This window comes from Buteo buteo, chromosome 7 (assembly GCF_964188355.1).
Source record: "Buteo buteo chromosome 7, bButBut1.hap1.1, whole genome shotgun sequence".
In the NCBI taxonomy this organism is placed as follows: domain Eukaryota; kingdom Metazoa; phylum Chordata; class Aves; order Accipitriformes; family Accipitridae; genus Buteo; species Buteo buteo.
This window is the reverse complement of record NC_134177.1, coordinates 6003764-6025079: the sequence shown is the minus strand read 5'-3', so window position 1 is coordinate 6025079 and position 21316 is coordinate 6003764. Positions and strand designations below refer to the sequence as shown.

Sequence of the window (21316 nt, the reverse complement as noted above, 5' to 3'; positions counted from 1 at the left end):
CTTCACTTAGGGTGAAAAAATTTCATAAGACACCTCCAAACAATCAAAACAGCATCAATCACCTATTAAAATGGAAAAATCAAAACCAAGCCATCCCACTTTTCTGCACTCCCAGCTCTCTCCTGCCAACAACCATATTAATGAGGTTTCAGTATCAATCGATTCAAGAGCCAAACAGAAATAAGATCCATACCCTGCGTGCAGATGTAGCCGCAGCATTCAGAGAACACTACGTGGAGGTGGAGCTCTAGGAAGAGCTGGGTCTCAGTGACCCTGCCTTCACCACCTCCTTCAGGATGCCACCACCTTCTCTGAGGCAACTCAGGCAAGGGGAGGGAGAGCAGGACTGCAGCTCCGACCACCCAATTAAACTAAATAAAGGGGGTTGCTCCCACCCACTCGTGCCCTTTGAATCTGCACAGTGCCCGGTCCCAGTCCAGCTCTGTGCTTTATGTGTGCTGCAGATAAAACTCTGGAGGAGTTTAAGAAGTAACTGAGCAATACAGAATAAAAACTAGACAAGGACATCAGCTGTCTAGGACAAACAGCTTTCTGTAAAGTGCTGTGGAAGGACATGATTGCATATAAATTTGGCATGCTAGAATTATAGTAAGGAGTGTTTGTCATGGTTCTTTTGAATAACAAAGGTGTTATGACATGCCAGGACCCAGAATCATTGCAGAATATTGCATTCTGCAGACTCCCTGCTTTCAAATAAGCCTGTTGTACACAGATGTCTGTTTTACAGTCACCAAGCTATTTCAGAGATGAGCTATAATGCTAAGGATTTGACAGCTTGCAGTCATTCAAAATACTATAACTACAGATTGTCAAAACATCAGTGAACAGTTTTGCAAAAGTGTGGAGATGATACTTTCAAAACAGCTTTTTACACCTCTGTAAGACAGGATGGTAATACAGGTTCTGGTAGAAGTGCATGTGTTCTGACTGCCTGGAATCCTCCTCCATATTTCCAAACAAGGTACTGATCATTTGTGAACGTAAAACTCATTAAATAACTGCTAGTTAGTGGGGCCACAAATATTGTTTCACTCTAGATATGGCTCTACCTCACTGACTGGAAAACAGATTTCTAACAATTGCATGTAAAATACTTTGGGATTCAGAACAAAGAACACTTCATTGCACCAGATTCCTACAGATTAGACTAATTTGCAGTTAATCAGCTGCCTCAATGCTTTGAGATAACATGCATTCAGAATGAGACATCTCAAGAATATTTTAGAATCTGCCTGATTCAGCTGGAGTCAATGTTGACAAAAACACAAAAACAAACCTCAAAAAAATGATATATTTTCATTGTAACACTCACTGATTCGAATGCTTTAATACTGCTTATCTCCTACTCACTTATCTCTGCTCACATTTGCCCTTCTTGTAAATGAAAAGACCGCTGTGCATTTTTCTGCCCAAATATCACTTTTTTGCTTTTGAGGCTTTTACAGGCTTCTCTTTTCCCTTTCCTTTTCCTTCTTTCTTTTTTTCGTTAGATTCTTAAGTGTCAAGAAAGGTCCAGTCCCCTTCTGATTCATTGACCCATGCTACAACCATTGGATCTGAAAAAGAGGGAAGAACAATCTGGTTACCTGGAGGAATAGGCTAAAAGCAAACAGTCATGTGGAACAGTGTTACTAGTGGATATTCTCGATGCAAAAAGCCAGGCGCATTGTGGTCTCCAAAAAAAACTTTTATTCTGTATTAGGCTACATTGTGTTCAGCTAAGATAGACTGCCAGCCACCTGACTTTTCTTTTACTCTGTGTTATTTTTTTATTCAAGAGGAATTTCTTACCAGGGAGGAGACTAACACTGTAGTCCTCCAGACCTTTTGATTAGAGTAGTAAATGACTATGTCTACGCATCTTTAAATGTCACCTTTTAGTTCAGAAGAACAGTTTGGGAGAAACACAGTAGTTCATGAAGAAATTACAGACATTACAGAAACAGGGGAATAATTTAGGTTCAGAAGAATCAAAGACTGAGGATTTGCCTTTCCTTCCTTCTTTCCCTGTATTTTTTCTGAGCAAATTAATTCCATGGCCTACTGGTGATACAGACTGATGTTCTTTTGGAAAAAAAAACAAAACAAAACAAAACACACAAAAAACAAGACATGAAAAATGTGTTTTTTTTCAATGTGTTTGCCCAATGGATCTTCAACTCTCTACAGTCAAAATACAGTCAGCAAGAGTGAAGATGCCACGTGCAGTTAGTTAGTGCGGAAGGATGGAACTCAGGCTCTCTTAGCAAAGCATTTGCTTCACCAGGTGAAGACTATTGACCTGCAGCCAGGTGGCTAAATTCAGCTCTCAAAAGGCCTGCCAATTGGTCCTCCAATAGTGTTAGTGAGCTTAGCCACACAGAGATGTGATGGAGAACTAGGGAAGATGGAAAGACTGGGCTGGGGAGCACCCTGGGAGAGCCAGTTCCACACCACTCACTGCTCTGGAGTCACTGGTGCTGACCCAGTAGATCTTCTCACATCAGGGGGTCTGCTTTGAGCTGAGCTCTGGGAAACATCTTTTTCCCCAGACCCTGAGGTTGAGGTAGGTTGTGGATGAGGACCTCCTGTCCACTTGGCTTGGGTACAGTACTTCCCTCACCCTCCCAGTTCCTAACTCTTATCCTGTTTGGTTCCCTTACAGTTACAGGAAGAGCCCTGAACGATGCGCTGCATTCTTTCCTTTCCTTCTCTCCCTCCTTCTTCTAAAATGCTTACTGGTACTTGCATCCTTAAGGCCACAAACACAAAGACTGTATTTCACCTTGTATTTGGCATACAGAGTCTGGGAGCTGTTTAAGGAGATTGTTATGATAGTCAAATATTTTCAAGTGGGTCAATGAGCCAATGGCTGTGGGCAGGTACTCCAGACAATTATTCTCTGTAAGCAGTTCCTTCAGATTCTGGAAAAGATGTGTGTGGAAGTTTTAATAATTAAAGGACTTTTTCCTTAGCTTGATATATAATCAATGTATAGAGAATATCAGTAAGTGCACAAGCAAGGTTTATAACCTGAGATACCATTGGGATGACTACTAAACACAAAGAGAGAACATGTGTTTCAAACACTGAGTTTTGATATTATTCCTATTCCGACAGCCCTGGCCTGATGCTGCACCATGTACCTAAAGAGATTAGGAGAACCTTCAGTCCTGCATTTGGGAGCAGCTGAAGTCCACAGAAGTGCCATGCTGTAGCAGACCAAGACCTTCTCCCTTCTATTGCTCCTACCTGCAATTTGCTGAAGTTTTCTGGCAGACTTGTGAATTTAATTCCTTTATTTTGTCCCAGCTATAATTTCTCTAATGATTCCAGGAGAAAGGTTTGCTTTGGAAAGATACTGAATTGGTTTTCAGACAGGCTAAGGCATTTCAAATTTGTCAGTTCTTTCACCTCTGCAGGTATCTAGACACAGTCATTAAAAAGATACATTATGTCAATTAAACAGTAATCTTGTTGGGATTTTGTTATTAGGGAAAAATCTCCAAGAAAATGCTGTGGAGCCCCATTACTGTTGATGGATGAACACAGAATATTCTGCTCATTAATATAACATTATACCTCACAGTATGGTGGAAATTTTGGCAAAAAAATCCATGTTGTTTCCTCTGCTGGAAAGATTTCTTATGGGGTTAATTTTATTTCTTAGCAGAAACATTAGTCTGCTTCTTCATTTCCTTTGTATGCACAGTGCAGGGGAGAGTAATTTAAATGAATGAAATCTGAAAGTGATTCTTTTGCATAAATTACTACTTCTGTATAAGTAACCTTCAAGAAGAAAATTGCACAAGTGAAAATCTCCTTGGAAAAGAAGAGTTGCATTATATAAAAAGGAATGTGTATTCTGAGCCCTAAAATGAGTATGCCCATGAATACCATTACGCTTATAATAACACAGCTTTACGGTACATAATTGTTCATTATCAAATGAACAGCAAATATTAATGGTGTTAAAGGCATTAACAATATGACATCCATTTTTAAATTGCCCTCTGTTCTGTTTCAGTTTGTGATGTATTGATTCTATGCAAATGCAGCTCTTATTTTCCAGAGTACACAGGAAAAAAGACTCAAAAAGACTGAAGCAATCCCTCCAGTCAGTATGTTGTCTTTACGATTCAACATAAAGGTCAGTGTTTCCATATTCTTGCTATTGTCTCCCTGCCTGAATACTCAGATGAGTTACCTAGGCTCAGGTGCATACCAAGTGGAACATGCCTTCTCACTGTTGTAGGGAAAGGTGGCACTCAGTTTTAATGAAGAACTTAGATTTTGCAAAAAGGAGGTATCAATAAAATAAAAATTAAAACAAAGGAACAAATACCTTCTGTATCTGATTTTCATCCAGGGCCAATACTTCCAGATTTTTCATCGTGCATATTCCCTTAGGAATATCATCAAAGCAATTTTCACTCAGATCTAGTATCCTGACACTGGTTAATCTGATGAAAGACCTGGGTACTGTGTGCAGTCCAGTGTTCCTCAGATAAACACGGGAAGGGGACGGCCAGCAGTGGATCTGGTTTGGGAACTTCTCCAGGCTGTTAGCAGGCAGTCTGAGTACTCTCGTTTCAGTGAGATTCTTCAAACCTGGGGGAAGCTTGTGCAGGAGATTGAGACAGATTCAGCACAGGCAGCTTCTGGCAGTGTTGCAGTGTAGGAGGAATGGAGGATAAGTTATTAAAACCTAAAAATAGCTTAACTAAGTTTGTCAAAAAGCCTCTGTCTTCTGGGATGAGACTGATCAGATTTTGTTCCAGATCTATTATTTCTAAATTAGCAATATGACAAAGCTCCTTGGGAAAACTCTTTCAAATCTATTTTTCTGGAGATAAATTTCCTTGAGTTTTTGTCAGGTTCACTATTTCTTTAGGCAGACACTTGAAATAATTGTCAGAAAGGCCAAGCAGTTCAACACGATGGAGATATTCACAGACCTGCACTGGGATTTCATGCAAGTTTGTTTTATAGACTGAGCTGACAAAGGGGCTGCAACTTGCTGATGACTGGCAGCAAACTACAGGAGAGGGGATTGTTACTTAGATTTAAGCTTAGAAGACATTTCAGCTCCCCCAGTTCGCATATGCCCTGTATGTAATTCTGATCCAAGTAGAGGATCTTCATGTGCCTCAGGTGATTGATGTCTTACAATCAGGTTCTTTTCCATGTGCAGCTCTTCCAGATATTCTAGACTAGAGACCTCTGGCAAGATGTTTCACAGTTGCTTGTTGGCTAAATCAATGAAAAATATCCTGTCTGTGATGCGTGTGGGAGAAAGCTTCATTCTCTGGCACTTCATTCACTGGTATATCTTGTGCAGTCTCAACATGGTCATCCTCAAAACCAGCAGAGTCAGCTTTGGGGCAATGAGTGCCCTCTGTGCTGGCCTCCTGGCTCTGCTGAGACTCAGCCACCTCTGCTCCTTATGTGTAATTTCAGAAGAGAAAAATAATTAAAAATAGACAGTACTCAAAGACCTTCTTGTGCTTAACGAATACTGGCAGAATTCAGCATTTAGGACAGGTTCTAGTCTCAGTTGTACCCCTGCAAAAAGCTGCTTGGGTTCACTGAGATCGAATCCTGCAGTAAATACAGCAGGACCATAGGTTTGAATGTCAGTGCATCCTGAAGTGCCCCAACAGCCAAATTCGGAGGGCGACCATGTGAAGTCAGGGGAGCTGGATGAAGCAACCTCCTTGAGTCTTGAAGGCCTATATTCACCAACACTGGCTGAGGTTTGTCTTCAGCTATGCTGACTGTAAAACTGGAAGTGTCCTGTTGTAAAAAGGTGGCAGCTTCTTCAGTAACGAGAAAGTGAGCCAGAGAGATGCTGGTGAATCTGATAACCCTCAAAGTTGTACTCTTGTTGATAGCGAAAGACCGAGAGGTGGGAAGGGGTGACTACCTGACTGGTCTGTGATGTCTGGATGGAAGAAACCTTTCAGCTGGCGTTTAAGGAATGATAAGAGAGAAAGTAGAGGTCGAGAGGCAGCTGTCAGTCATCTCCCACCTGATGCCCTTTTCTCTGCTGCTGCAACCACCCTGGGAGGACATCACGTTTCCAGAGATGGGTGGTTTCCAGGTGCCACCAGGACAAGGAGGAGGAACTGAGTGACCACCATGGCGGGAGACCCGTGCTGGGCTTCCCAGACTAATTCAGGTGTTGCACCAGAGTACTTTATTTTTTTTTATTGGCTCAGAGTCCGGTACTGGGGTGTGAGCCCCACATGCTGCAGGACAGGAGAGCCGTGTGACCTCAGCCCACCCCCTCCCGCGTACATGGTCAGTAGCAAGGTGGCTAGAAGGATTTATTTGGTGGCAACGATCAGCACAGGCACCTTTGAAGTAACTGCTAATCCGTGTAACCACGGAAATATTTGCAAAGGCTCCTGGGAGACCGCGGGCAGACCGCTACGTAAATACTCCGGGGGTGAGCTGAGGAAACTGCGGGGCCAGCACCCCACGGAGCAAGGCGGCTGTGGGGCCTCCTGCCAGGGCCCTGGTCCGGGCCTGGCTGCCATTGCCCGCTCCTTCTTGGGGAAGGGCCAGGGATGCTCTCCGTGACCAAACGCTGTTAACCTTGGAGTGCAGCTCGGCTCTGCCACAGGACGGAGGGCACAGGCGTCGATTGCTAAGGTAGGTCTGCGGAGGTCGGGGGCCCGGCTGCTTTACAGGGGAAAAAGGACTCGGCTGTGTGAATATTAATTCTCTGTTGGCTCAGATCCTATGTGATGGCGGGTCAGAAGCACGTCCACAAATCCACTTTTTTTTTCCTTGCGCTTTTCCTGTCTGCCTGTATCTATCTCTTATTCTTGTGTTGCATGCCAAGAGTTGTAACCCTTTTCAGACCAAGCCCGTTTTTATTGTTATGCAGAACCTGGCACAGCAGTGCTTGGGTCCATGGTGATGTTGCTAGGCTGCCATAACGATGCGGTAACACTTTGTTTTGTTTTCCAGCAGGTCATGGCAGTTCGTCCAGATCTTCACCAGCACTATGTGCGGGCCTGTCAAAACCTGGGCCAGCCTGAAAACCCCTTCATTGCTCACGTACTTCAAGAAGCTGATAAAAATGATAAAATGTAAGGAAATAACAAACAGTATGTTTCAGATGCTTCTGAAAGCCTTAAACACGACAGCAGGACAAGGAATTAAATGATGAGAAAGTTCATGCAGTTTCAGGCTTAAACACAAATCATATTTAGCATTGACTGCTGAAGTTCTGGTTTGACTCATCTTGACATCATCTTGGCAGAAGTTTGTGCTATATTTCCCTTCTGGGCAGCTTTACAAGCAGTGAAATCAAAAAAAGTGAAAAACGTACAGGATGGTGCCTTTGTGTCCCTTAGAGAAGCCAAACCCTGTGTCTAGTCTTCCTAACTCCCTTCCTTTTGTCTCCCTCCTGTTTAAAAAGCCTCAGCTGCATCCAGTTAGCTTCCAGCTGGTAATGCTTCCCTGAACTGTCTCTGAATCCTGTCAAGGTATTAACCACTCAAACTCTCTCTCATTATGTGGCTAGGCAAGGCTTCCTCTCATGGATGCTCCTGGGGTCAAAGTTAATTGTTCTTTGGAGAGAAAACCTGAGAAAATACAGCATAGGGAAATGGTTTGTGTTAGGTTTTGATCCTGAGGGCAGGGTAGAGTAAATAAAGGAAAGGGAACAAGTAAAAAGGAGATGATGAGGTAACCTCCAGGATAGTCTTTACTTCTACCTGCCTTTCCCTTATCTTGCTTCTTCCTGCTTTCTGTGCATGTGTGCTAAGCCTGGTCTTGTGGCTATGCACTGTCTTCAGAGTATCAAAAAGGGCAGTGCTGAGGTACAGCTTGAATCACATCATCTATCATGGTGTTACCTATGGTAGTGGCAGCAGCTAACTATGCAAATGCATCAGTGAGGGTAAGCATGGATATACTCCTTATCTGGAGAGAGAATTCATTTTTCTGTGCCTTTTACTTTTCCCCATGTGCTTACATTTTTATGTTACAGCACAGGGACAAAAGGGATCACATTAAAAATAGCTGGAAATAATCGTCTAGTGCCTGTGCAGAGAGTTACAGATGATGATCTTCAAGTTCTTGCCTCTGTCTTACGCAGTACTGTGTTTGTCACAGGTAAATTTTTTTATGTATGTTTGATATTGCTGTGCTAATATGAGAAAACATAAGCAGTCTTGGTTTCAGCCTTAGTTCATCTTTATTTCTTTTTGTTTAGAGATCAATTAATTGTAGATACGCATTTGTCACATTCTTCATCTTTTTCAGGTTTGGATCTTAGGTATAATGTATTGACTGATGCTGGAGCAAAGAACATGGCAACATTCCTCCAGGTGCCAAAGTGATGTTTATCTTTCAGCAACTTGTAATTTATTTGGCTGTGATAATATTTATATGTAGTGTATTGGAGACAAGACTGCATTGGTTTGGCAAAATTCCATTAATTTTTACTTTCACATCCAAATCCATTCTACTAGAATCTCAGATTGTATTCTCTGGGGAGATTTTTGATTTTTAGTAGAAAACCATTGGATATTTAGTTAGGATGTCGTGAAGAAAGAACGGTGGAATAAACTGTGGGGCTTTTAGGCTTACAGTTCAATTCAACAAAGGGGGTAATGGTAGTGTCAAGTGTGCCAAGGCCTTTGTTTTAGATACTTTATCATCTGTTTGCCTCTTGGTAGGCCTAAACATGGGAAACTTTAATACTGCCTTTTTGTCATTGTAAGCACTGGAATACAGGCAGAAAATGGTGAGTTGCAACTTGGTGCCTGTGTTCCTAGAGCTCAGGGAGTGCCATTAAGTTCACAAAATGCCTGAAGATCTGCATCTGAGCTTGACCACCTGCCTTGTTTGGTCATGCTGAGCACGTGGGTTCCTAGGTGGTTTCTGTAAGCCCCATGAGGACCTACATGCTACATGTTTTTCTGTCTTTCCCTCATTATCTGACATACTTTGGCATTCTTTTACTACTTCTCCAAATCAGGGGCTGCCTGAAATGCAGCAAAGGACAGAGGTTGTCAGTATGTGTATGATGCATCTTTTTGAAAAATGCAGGCGTGCTCTGGAAAAAAGTCTCATTGCTTTCTGCTTTGTTCGTTCCTAAGGAAAACTCCACTCTGCGGTACCTTAACCTGATGTTTAATGACATTGGCACAAGTGGAGCAGAGCTGATAGCGAGAGCACTCCATGTGAGTATTTGTCTGGGAGATTTAGACAATGGCATCTAGTTTGATATTTTTGCTTTTGATGAACAGTACTAGCTGTCCTGCCAACATCAGATCTGGCTGAAAGGGCCCTCTGTCTTCAGTCTGTTCAGCATTTTGCTGTATCACAGGGATTGCTTGCTTTCCCAAGGCAGACTTCAGAAATCAGATTTCACACAAGACAAAGTTTCTCTGTGCTGCCATTAACACTTAATTATCACAACTATCACAGCTGGATTTTTCTGTGTGAAAAATGCTATGCTATATGATATATAATGCCATCAGTTTTTTCCTTTTTTTTTTTTTAAATTGTATTAAATTTGCCTGTACCTTGATGTCAATATTTGTCTTGATTCAAGATGTCTGAGACGTGTTTTCAAAACTTTGCCTTACAGCAGCAGCATAAAAACATGTTTGTTATTTTTAATGTGGTTTCCCAATGAAACGAGGCTTGTGTGTAAGAATCATTGTGTTTGTGAAATGAGACTCACGTGAGCTCTTTCTTCCTCCTTCATAGTCTTTGAACTGATTTCAACTAAATTTGAGAGGCCTCCAAAACGCTAAGCTTGTACAGTAGATAGTACAACACTGGGTTTGCAAGCAACCCCCAAAGCTATTTGTGCGGTTCCGTGGCAGCGTTTGCTGAGCAGGCGGGTGGCAGGTCCTGACCACCAGCCCTTTGGCTGCGTGGGCTCCTGCTGCTGGGCCAGGCATGGGGTGATCTGAGGGTGAATGGGGTGTGTTACTGAGTGAGGGAGAGGGAAGGAGGTGCTGTAGCGAGGTGCTGCAGCAGAGGAAAGGGTACTGGGACACGTGGAAGACAAAAAAGCTCTATGAAATCAGGCTACATTAGTTCTGCTGCTCACAGAACTACTTCTGTAATCACAATCATAATCTCTGATAATGAGTGATTACGGTGGTACTGAGGAATTAAACCCACAAAACTACTGTGCATTGCATTTAGGGCTTTAACAGTGAATAGATATTTCATATCCATTGAAATTCTGTGGAGGGTGAGGGGAAAGATGCTGACTTTTCTAGACCTCTGATCAGAACTTTATATTGCCAGTGAAGTCTCCAGTCCAGCAAAGACTTACACACTGGTTTCACTCTGCACCAAGTAGTCCTTCTGATGGTGACTGGCTTCACTGAGCTTTGACTGGTCATGTGATTTAAAAGACTGTGAAAAATAAAGCAAATTATATTCTTGTTTAAAATACGCTTACCAGATTTAAATCAGTTTTGATATAATTTGCATTTCAGTTGCCAATTTAGGCATAAATATCTACCTGGATTATTTTCATGAGAGTGAAATTTGTGAACCTGGGAAAAACAAAAGTTTTCAAATACTTGAGTTTTGCTTCCAGACTCTCATGCATTTGATTCCACTAAGGGGAGCCTGAGCCAGCTGCTTAGTCAGTGTTATCACTTAGACACAAATCTTCTGGAGGGATGTTTTGTCTTTGTGTGACAACCAGCAGGATTCACAGGAAAAAGGACAGTGTTGTTTTTCAGGCCATTTATTATTATTTTGTCTAGAGGAATGAAACTCTTGTGTATTTGAGAATGACTGGAAACAAAATAGGAAACAAAGGTGGGATGTTCTTTGCTTCAATGCTACAAATTAATTCAACCTTAGAGAAGCTGGATCTTGGAGACACTGATATGGTGAGTAACTCAGTAAAATTAACTCAGTAAAATTTATCAGTAAAATAAGTCTTTCAAGGGTATTACAAAGGTCCTGCAGTGCTTAATTGGGGCAAAATGCCATCTGTTGTCATTTATTTTACATTTTGTTATAGCTGGAGGTAACACAATGTATAATATTGCAATGCGTATTTGGAAAGGCATGTTGCATAAAACACCTGTGAAGTCATAACTGATTATATTAGAGCCATTATGTCCCTGGGAATTCAGGTGCTTGGCTTTCACATTTTCCAAGGTTTGTTTCTGCTCTTCATTTTTGTTATGCTAAGTCCTGTGTGATTCAAGTTGAAGAAAGGGCTTCTTACTCCCTGGAGGTTCTTTTCCTTCTAAAGTGTGCAGTGCTATAATGCCTGAAAGTCACCTAGTCCCATAGCTTTGTTCCTCCTGTCAGAGCTTGATCCATAAAGGACATAGGCACAAGAATGCTGAATTGAGTAGAAAGGCACCCAATTTGATCTTAGATAACTTGCCATGCCCTAGAGTTGGGCACTGAGCCTGCTTACACAGTGGACAGGGAAAGTCAGGCATGTGGAAATGGGTGAATGCACTATGCAGGATGCTTCCTGCTTGAGCCAGTAAAACCCTGTGGATGGCTTTTAAAAACCCGTGGGCTACAGCAGGAGGTAGCAGCTGGAGCTGTGAACGTCCCTCTGGTGCAAGGTCCCAGCGCCTGACTGATGGTGTGTCCTTGTATGATCACATCAGAGGGGCTGGAAGGTGGAAGTGGTTCTTCTCCCTGCTGGGGAGAATTTGGTCCTGTATCTTGCCCTCCAGGAGAATGCTCTAACCGAGCTAGGAGTGAAATTTAAGATGGGCCACTCTTAGCCTTCCTGTTCATCTTCTTGGGAGATAATGAAGTGTATGTTGGGCAGAAGGAGTAAGTTTGACTGTAACCTAACAGTTATGACTGTCACCTGGAGGCAGGGAGAGAGCTGGGGTCCGATGAAAATTTTATTATATTTGTTTCCTGGAATTACAGAATTTGCTCCTAAACTGGAGGGCTGAAAACTTCCCAGAAATTGTGAAGGGTGTTATGAAAATATAAACAAGGAAAGTGCAGCCAGTGTAGGATTTATTTGAAAGCTTAATATACTTATGCTTGGTAGGGAGTTGTCAGAAAACTGATTTAAAATGAAATAGCTTTGGGTGTAGACCAGCCTAATTGGAAAATAATGTAAATATAAATTAGTGAGCAAACAAGAAGGAAATAATAAAATGTGAACTGGCCTGTATTCTAGACTCTCACTACTCTGTACCACATTAATTCGCATTTAGTATGAATTTACCTAGTGGATAAATGCTACCTAAGACTTTTACCAAAGACCTTAAAGAACACACGTAAGCTGATTTTAATTCATAAATCAGGAAAACCAAAATACAGGATCAATTAAATGGACAAGTATCTTTGAGATGCATTATTCTTGCTTTTTACTTACTGAGTTGCCAATTTTCCTGGTCATTTGTATTTCTTGGTCTAATTCCACTCTATTATTCCACAGGGAGTTGGCATTGGTATTACCAGAAAATACACTGTGTTTGTAAGCACTTGCTTACTGCACTTGCATCTCTCCAGAGTACATGGAGGCAGAAATAATAGTATTTCCAATCTGACTTCATTTGATGTTTTTGATCTTCTGACAATTCTAAGAAGTCATGGTAATTTAGTAGCTTGATCTATACATTGAACAGGTTTCTCTAAAGAGTTTATTTTCATTTCCAGGGTACGCAGTGTCTAATAGCAATAGCAACAGCCCTGACTCAGAACAAATCAGTCAAAGCAATAAACCTAAATCGTCCTTTACTATACAGCCAAGAGGTATGTAAGTAGACTGTAATGTCAGCTCAGTCAACAAGAGAAGTCAAGTCAGTACTGATGTAAATATTATGGACATCTGAACTGCATGGGTCTCTGGGTTTCCTTACAAAGTGAAGTAAATGGTTGCAGAAATATTCTTTTTCTGTGCCAAGTTTTGTGCAGTCACAGGCTGCCCCTGTTTAACTAGAAGGTTAATTTAAAAAAAATTTCTGTCTTGGTAGATATGCATTTGTTAAATAAAGGGCTAATGGAGGTGGCTTGGTATTGGTGAACCAAGTATTCCTTCTGCTGTTACTGCATGGAGAGTTTCATGTATTATTCAGCAAACTGAGGGAGAAATGCTGTTTAGCAGGAAATGAGGGGAAGAACAAAAGACTGGTGTTTATCTGAGCAGCATGATACATGGGCAATTGCCAGAGCTGCAGCCTAAAGAAGAAAGGCACACTTCAACAATATGCCATATTCACTGTGCTGTGTGGTTTTGTCGTTTCACTATGTGAACTTGAAGCATGACTTTAACAAGTGAATGAACCTCATCAATTTAAAACCTATGACGCATTTGTGAGCCAAAACAAAGACACAAACCTTCCAAAACAATCGAGCACTGAAAAGAGAATCTGGAAGGCAGTGTTTGCTGGGCCAGTGCCACAGGCCCCTGGATCTGTACAGGTGCACAGAGCTGTGGGGCTTTTCCTTGCAGACATGCAGCTTCTGTGCATGGCTGGTCCTGCAGAAGTCTTGGCCATCAAGCTGGTTGCAGTGGTGCCTTCACCAGACTGGCAGCAGTTGTCAGGTGTCTGTGATAGGTACCGTATTTTCCTGATGGCAGGATAACAAAATTAAACTGTCAGGAAGGCCCGATCTTCCTAAATTCTCAAAGGTGTATTTAACAGCTGAAACAGATTTTAGGTGTTTCTTTTCTACTAAGACAGGGCTTGATCTGCCTAAACTTGGTTTTAGAAGTCAATTTAAACTACTGTTATTGAAAATATAGGCCACTATAGGCCATCTGTGGGACATTCTATTAGCCATTGTTCCTACCTATCATTTTCTGAGGCCTCTGGGTTGTTGCCTTATTTTTGACTCTCAGAATTTACTCAGGTATTTTCTTAACTAAATGTGACAACTTCAAAATTAACTTACTTTGTCTTACAGTGACAAGATATATTTTCCCCTAGCAATCCTGTTTCTTTTTAAGAAATAATAGATTAACATCATGGCAAAATACTCTTAATGTTAGTGAAGACTGACTCAAACATTCAGTTTTTAACAGCAATGATGACGGGGAGAAAAACTGATTAGACATAATGATTCAAACATTGATGGTTCTGATATTTGCAGGGATGTATATAGTACTGTAAATCTGCAGTTACATCTGGTATTTTTTTTCAGCATTATTATAATATACGGTTTCCTCGTTATTTTTAATACAAAGCTGTAATATACAAAATAGAACACTACTGATGCCCAAATCTTGTTGTTAGTTGTGCATCTCCCCTTTACCAAAGCAAGATGATACCTTACCTTAAAGTACAGCTTAATAAAACTGAGTGTATGTTTTTAGGAAGAGACCACAGTTCGTGTAGCTATGATGTTGAAAAATAACTCTTCTCTTGTGGAACTACACTTGGGCAAGCATGAAATGAAAAACTTTGGTGTAGAACGACTGTGTGAGGCATTGTATGAAAACTCCAGCCTGAGATACCTTGATCTTAGCTGGTAAGAGTTACGTGACACAGCCCTGATTTAACATTAGAAACTCATTTCCTTAGCATCTTTTTTTAAAAAAAAGCATGCATCTCTCTTTTTCAGTAATAAAATAACCTGTGATGGTGTAAAATTTCTGGGAGAACTACTAAAACGGAACCAAACCCTGGAAATCCTAGATCTCAGTGCAAACCGAATAGAAGATGATGGAGCGTTCTACCTGAGTGAAGCCTTGACCTTGTACAACAGGACTCTTCAGGTGTTAGTATTTATACAACTTCCCCATAGACTGCAGGTGTAACAACTCAGAGTATAAGAAACTTGGACTTTGCAGTGGCTGAACTGACATCAAAACTGTGTGCTTTGATGTTGATCAAAATAGAAAAGTCAGGAAGTTCCAACCTTTTTGGTCCATTTTTCCTTCTGGGGGAAAAAAAATGTGAGTCACAGATTGGGTGGGATTCCTTTGCCTAAGTGTCCCCGGCTGTGTGAGATGCCCCAAGACCTGTGAGACATCCCAGGGTGCTGGAGGTGAGCCACAGGCCCTCGGAGAGCCCTGCCACTGGAGACCAGGCAGGAGATAGTAATGCATTCCAGAGGGCACAGGAGGCCTGTGTTTGGTATCTGAATGAACTCCCCTGTGGCTTCACATGAGCTGAAGGGAGTAAAACACTAGGCCAGGACATGCCATTCAGTCCCACATGCTAATGCCTCGTGTTCACCTTCTTGTGCTGCCAGGCCTACTTATAACTCATTTTATCCCCTTTTCCTTGTACTTCCTTTTTTTCATCTTGTATCCATTGCTGTGTGGCCTGACATACACTTGTCCTTCTATTTCAGGGGTTTTTGGGATTGAAGCTCAGATCAGTTTTGTAGTGGTTCATGTTACATGTGACTCACAGCTTTTACAGTCCTCCTAAGGGGAGTGTGTGGGGGGAAGGCAATTAGATCTTCTTAGTTCTTTCTGCATCTTTAAAGCACAGGTCCCTGTGGTGCACAAATGAAAACAAGCAAGAGCTGTACACCTTCAGAATTTTTAGATAATCAGATTCCATGCAGGGATAAGGCACTATATTTCTTGATTCTGATCTTCAACACTTAAGAAAATCCACTGTTTAAGTTAGCTTCTGGGTGAACCCAGAAGAGCTGTAATCTCTCCATCAGGGTGTATTTTGTAGCCTGCATTAAACCACGCGCCGGCAGGATGTAAAAGCTGATCAAAGGTGTTACCTGAAGCCACTAGTTTTAAGTAGCAGACTGAGGAGGTGGCGGCTGCTAGGTGCCTCTGAAAGCCTTCCAGGTTCACTAATATAAAAATAACTGCCACTCCACAAAGATCAAAGCTTAGCCTGGATAAATGCCAAGGCTTGGGCTTCAAAGCAGACTAGAGATGACACCTGGCCACCATGCAGTAAGTCACCGACACTGAAGAACTAAATAGTGAACAACCTGGCTGCACGAGTCATGGAAATGCATTGAGAAATAGTGCAAATCCATGGTCCAAACTGCCTTTAGCAACCTGAAAAAGCTTTTATAGTAGGACTGGCCTTGATACAAATAAATAATTAAATTATTAACAACAAATATAAAATTTCAATATACATATATGATATATAATAATATATAGTGATACAATATAAATTAAATCAGTTAAACTCTTAGTTTTAATGAAGAGATGGCAATTCTGTGGTTTGGCACACATTTGTGTAACTATTTTCTCTGTTTATTAGGCTGTCAGTAGTAAGCAACAATATAAGTGGCAAAGGACTTGTAGCTCTTTCAGATGCAATGAAAACAAATATGGAACTTTCCTATATTTATATCTGGGGGAACAAATTTGATGAAGCCACCTGTATGGTAAGTGTTTGCTTCTGAACTCTTCTAAGAGGGTCGGGGTTTGTTTGTTTGTTCTATCATTGGGAAGACTACAGCAATTAGTGAACAAGATACCTGACTGACTATGTGTTGGGTTTTTTTTAAAATATTTATAATATGGTGGTGCTGTAAAGAAACTCACTGGACGTCAGCATACTGAAATGTACTCTCCTATTGTGTGTTATCTTCTAGAGCCTTCACTGCAGCCAAAGTGGAATATTACACTATTCTTGGTCTTATTCGTTTCAGGCATTTTCAGAATTAATTCAGATGGGCCGCCTGAAACCTAATTGTACAGATGTGGAACCATATGAAGTGGATGGGCACGTTCACCTTGCAGAGCTCTCCCATGGCCTTCAGAAGCATTACTACTGGACACCAAGCTGTGGGGAGGTGACAAACAAAGATGCTAATGCCAGGCTGGCTATTGCGGCGGTTTCAGAATACTTGTGAGTAAGGTAGCAGCTTAATGCACTCCATATGCTTGAGCTTTTCCTATCTGGTTTCTAGTAAAATAGATTATATCAGGATCAGACTTGCTGCATGCTGTTTCTTCAGGGTCTTTAGTCTAGAAAGAATCTAAAACTGCCTGAAATGGCATTAGAGATAAAATATAGAACCAATGACCTTAAAATTTGTTGCTAAATAAGCCCAATCAATTAAGAGCCTATTAATATGAAAATGCATTAATTTTGCTGCAGTCATTTCTATTGCACACTATCTCCTTTGCCTTACCATGATGAGCTGTAGTTCCAGGGTTCCTAGGTGATAGATAAATTTAGTGAAATGACATGCTCAGAGGAAAACATTTTCACCACAACATAGCGCACCAAGACTGACACTAGGTATTCTTAGCAGTAATGAGGAGTAAAAGTCACTGACCAGAGGCATGCAAAGACTTCAGAGTGCAGCTGTGCAGATGCATGAACTGAACTCCTAGCAGCTGAACTACTCTGCTCTATTTAGGAGACCTTCTCAAATCTGGGTTTTTATCAAGTGCTTCTTATTTTAAAAAGATGCTGGGGCTGGATCAGAGCAGCACCAGGGCCTATGGGTGGAGTATCATGACCACAGGGTCCTCCTCCACAGGGCTGCTGCAGAGGAAGAGCTGCCATTGCCCTTGCTGGGCTGTTGTGGTCTCTGCACTCAGGTTTCCATGTAGCAGGGAGAGCCCACAGGTAATTGTATCGCATCTGTGCAGGCTGGAGTACAGCCAGCCAGATTAAACTGACAAAAACCTACACCCAGGACTGCCGCTGGGCAGCAGCTTTGCTTGAGAGCAAATCAGATATGCTGTAGAACAAGATTCCTGCTGAAGCTGAGAGGTTTGGGTAAATCCATTTGTTGCTGCTGTGCTCTACATACTCTCTCCTTTCACTTGGTAACTGCATGCTTTTGACCTTTTTCCAAGAGTAACTTTTTTTTGAACCAAGTTGAGTGACTTTAAGCATTAAGCCACTATAATGTTGGAACTTTAAAGCTAGTGAACCTAGTTTACTGGGATATAAATGGTATTTTGATTAACTTGCCGCAGGTATGTATTTCGTGTAGTACAAATGAAAACCACCACCAAACTTGGTGTCATTATTTCTTCCTGTCTCTTGAGAACTGTTTAAAAAGATTTCTATCATTACAGCCACGTGGCAACTCCTACACATGAATAAGACAACATGTGCACATAATGGTAGTTAAACATAGTTTAATAGCTTGGATACAGACTTCGTAGAAGTTTGGGAATCACTCAGCTTGTTTCTTTTTTCCACCCACTCTGCTCATACCTGTAGAAGTGACTAGATCTATGCTCCTAAATAGAAAAAGTCACCAAATAGGACAGCAGAGGTTTGCTCAAAGACTTTCACTAGTGCATTCTTCTCCATGTCTAAATGTGCCTGTTGAAAATTAGTATAAAGTAACAGAATAACCTGTGAATGTATGTGCACGCAGGCAAAAGACCTACGAGACTGAAGTATGAGGAGAAAAAGATAAGAAAGTAATTTCAACAATAATACCTAAGCAGCAGTGATGTAACTGCTGATGTTCTGATTCTGTATTATCACAGTGGTAGTGTAGGAACAGGGAGAGGTATGGATACCCCTTACCATGCTGAAATGACCAAGGTGCTACTGATAGCTGTTGTACCTGGAGGTTTTTGTTGTTTGTTTTTTTTCACCCTCCCCGCCCCCCCCCAACACAAATTAGTCAGGCTCTCTTGCTCCAAAAAGCACTTAGTATCATTAGAGGAGTTAAGAGGTAAGCCCACAGAGCAGGTATGTTTGTTCTACATCTTAACCTCTAGTCATCTTGTTAAGCACAAAGTCCACACATCACACTGTGAAAACCCTATCCTAGAGAGGAGCTTATGTTTTAACTATTGTTAAACAGGAAGAACAGAGCAACGAGAACAAAAGCTGAGGATACACTGAACGTGATTGTTTAAGAATCTGCATGCTATGAAAATTCTGATGTTTCTCAATAACTAGATAAGCCTGTATTATCAAAGTTGGTATTTTTCTGAGTGTTGCTGCTCTGGAGCATTGCAGGTTATACTGTGATATTCTAAAGTGAGTACTCTCAGTACTGACAGGATAGAATTTCTTGCCAGAAAGACTGCTACAGGATTCAGATCAAGGTGTATTTTTTCCATACATCTTTCTTTCCCTTGTCCTGTGTATGAAGTTCAGGCTAATTTCATTGCCCAAATTGCATCTTAATTTACTTGTATGAATGACATTTGTTAATCTGCTGTGGTAACAGGGACCAAAATCTACCAAGTCAGTCCCAGCTCTACCAACAGCTGTATTTTATTTTTAGTAGATGTGGTAAGATGGCAACAATATCATACACAAAATGTAACAGGATAAATGGCATCTACTTTCAAAAATGCTAGCATATGTTTTTGAAATATTTGTACTCCGTCTGAACCCTTGTTTAACAGCAAGATGCTCAGCCCATAAGAGCACTCTGCATTATTGACAATATCCATAAAAATAGCTCTTGTGTTAGTTTACTTTGATAGTCCATTGTAAGACAGGTCTGCAGAGTAATTCCTACTGAATTTTGTATAAACAGCTTCCTGCAAACTAAAATAATTATTTGTGCAAAAACTTGTATTGCTTAAAGAGGCTTACGCCAGAGACATTTATTGCTTTCCTTTCTCTGAAAACCAAACCTTGAAATTCTTAAGGTGTATCTTGTGTTCTTTGGAGTGAGAGAATTTACACAGGCTAGAATTTTTTGCCATGTTCTTCTAAGTTATTCTAGTAGCTAAAGCAAGCATAACCCTGCTCTGTAAACCATTGTTTCAGCTCCCAGAACTTGCAGTACCTTGCTGAAAGGCAGCATTTTTGCCCCAGTTTAAAGGGAAGGAAAATGACTGATCCAGCAGACTAGTGGTACAGTGCAGGTTCCCTAAGTCCTACTGTGTGCTCTAGCCACCATACCACCTTCTGTAAAACTAGACAATCTAGTAAAAATAAGTTAAGATACGAATTCTGACAAAGAAATTCACTGAATATCTACTTTAGCATAAACTATACATCTTCAAAGCACTCTGTAAAAAAACAACAAAACCCCCAAACAAACACACCCCCCAACACCTCAAAATAAGTAGAAAAAAATTAACCTAAGAGTCATTATACTAGATTGTATTTAAAGTTTTTGTTTAATTTAGTTTGAGCAGACCCAAGATATCTTCTGTAAGAAAAATCAGGTGTGTTTACTGCCAAGAAGAAAATGTAGTGATCCTTGCTGTGTTAGTATGCTGTGCCAAGGGCTACCACGCATCTTTCTGACAGGGTGCTTTGACGGTGGTTATGTTAGACTGCTTCCCTCCTTCTTTTGTTGCTACCCCTTGCAGTTATAAACAGGAGACACAAGGTGAGGGAAAATTACAAAACAAGTTTATTAAAGTCTAACATAAAACACTTCAGGCTAAATATGTACAACTCCCTCCCTTCCCAGGGGATTATAAAATTGAGAGTTGAGGTATATACAAATAACAGAGGAAAAATTGTATATACATGAAAGATACTTTAAAAATAATTTAACCAAAAAATCAGTTATTAGTCCTTATCTGAACTTAATTCTGCAAGGCTTATCAATAGCCTCTCCAAGATCATAGCCCTGAAACCCTTACCATGGGTCTTGTCCATACTTTTTTTGGAACGCATGATTTCAGAAAAGTTGTCGTGCTTTGTGCCCACATATAGGCAAAAATTTGGAAGTTAGTGTCATACAAGGAGCTATTCTCATGTAAGAATTTCTGAACAGCCAATTCAGAGATACAGCTAACCTATTCAGGCAAAACTTCCACCGACTTCAGTGCCAACGGTGTGACAAATCATGTCATTTTCTCTACATTACTGTTAATGGAATTATTAAAATTCCCTCCTTCCTTCTGCAGGTAGGTCTCAAGAAGTTGTCTGCCTAAAAAGATTCCATGCTTTCCCATATTAATCCCTTACAGAAATTATCAATACTGTTATAAACCTTGTACCTCCAAAATGAACTCAGAATCCTTAAGCTGAGGAATTAGATGTGCAGCTGATTTCCATGCATCTACTGGCAAAAGGTACAGTACAGACCTGCTTCTTCAGGTCCTACAGCACCCAGCCTGAACATACCTACAAACATTTTTTTTTTAATATATATATATTTAAAATCTATATTCTAGTAAATGAATACAGTTCATAGAGATCATACCTCAGCAGCTGAGATATCTTCATGAAAGATGAGGATAAAAATCAAGACTCTTAGATGGGGACTCAAGAGTGCAGGTCACTAAATTATTGCTCCAAGACAAAACTACAAGCCTGTGTATTCTATTAAGAAAGGTTAAAATTGTTGTCTTGTAAAAAATAATGATTATCTTCTTGTCTATAAAGAAAACTAAATGACTAATAAAGCAAGTGTTACTGTTATAAGTATCTAAACAAATCCTGTATAAATCTAAGCACTGTATTTTTTAAAAAAGTCTGAAATCTAAGAATACAGT

General features: G+C 40.8%; 2 protein-coding genes across 2 annotated transcripts; one reads left to right on the top strand and one right to left on the bottom strand.

Moving 5' to 3' along the window:
• Nucleotides 1-1437: 1437 nt before the first annotated feature.
• LRRIQ4 (leucine rich repeats and IQ motif containing 4) lies at nt 1438-6542 on the bottom strand. The gene is given in 12 exon segments (XM_075033147.1): nt 1438-1514; nt 1813-1845; nt 2768-2924; nt 3253-3426; nt 4346-4628; nt 4630-4829; nt 4832-4873; nt 4875-4995; nt 4997-5167; nt 5169-5294; nt 5296-5443; nt 6437-6542. Coding segments are annotated over 12 exon segments (1638 nt in total).
• Nucleotides 6543-6984: 442 nt separating this feature from the next.
• LRRC34 (leucine rich repeat containing 34) lies at nt 6985-18760 on the top strand. Its single transcript, XM_075031361.1, has 11 exons — nt 6985-7100; nt 8006-8130; nt 8281-8345; nt 9120-9203; nt 10758-10886; nt 12646-12741; nt 14306-14460; nt 14554-14709; nt 16179-16305; nt 16573-16772; nt 18706-18760. The coding sequence occupies exons 1-11, from the start codon at nt 6985-6987 to the stop codon at nt 18758-18760; spliced, it is 1308 nt and encodes a 435-aa protein (XP_074887462.1).
• Nucleotides 18761-21316: the final 2556 nt, after the last annotated feature.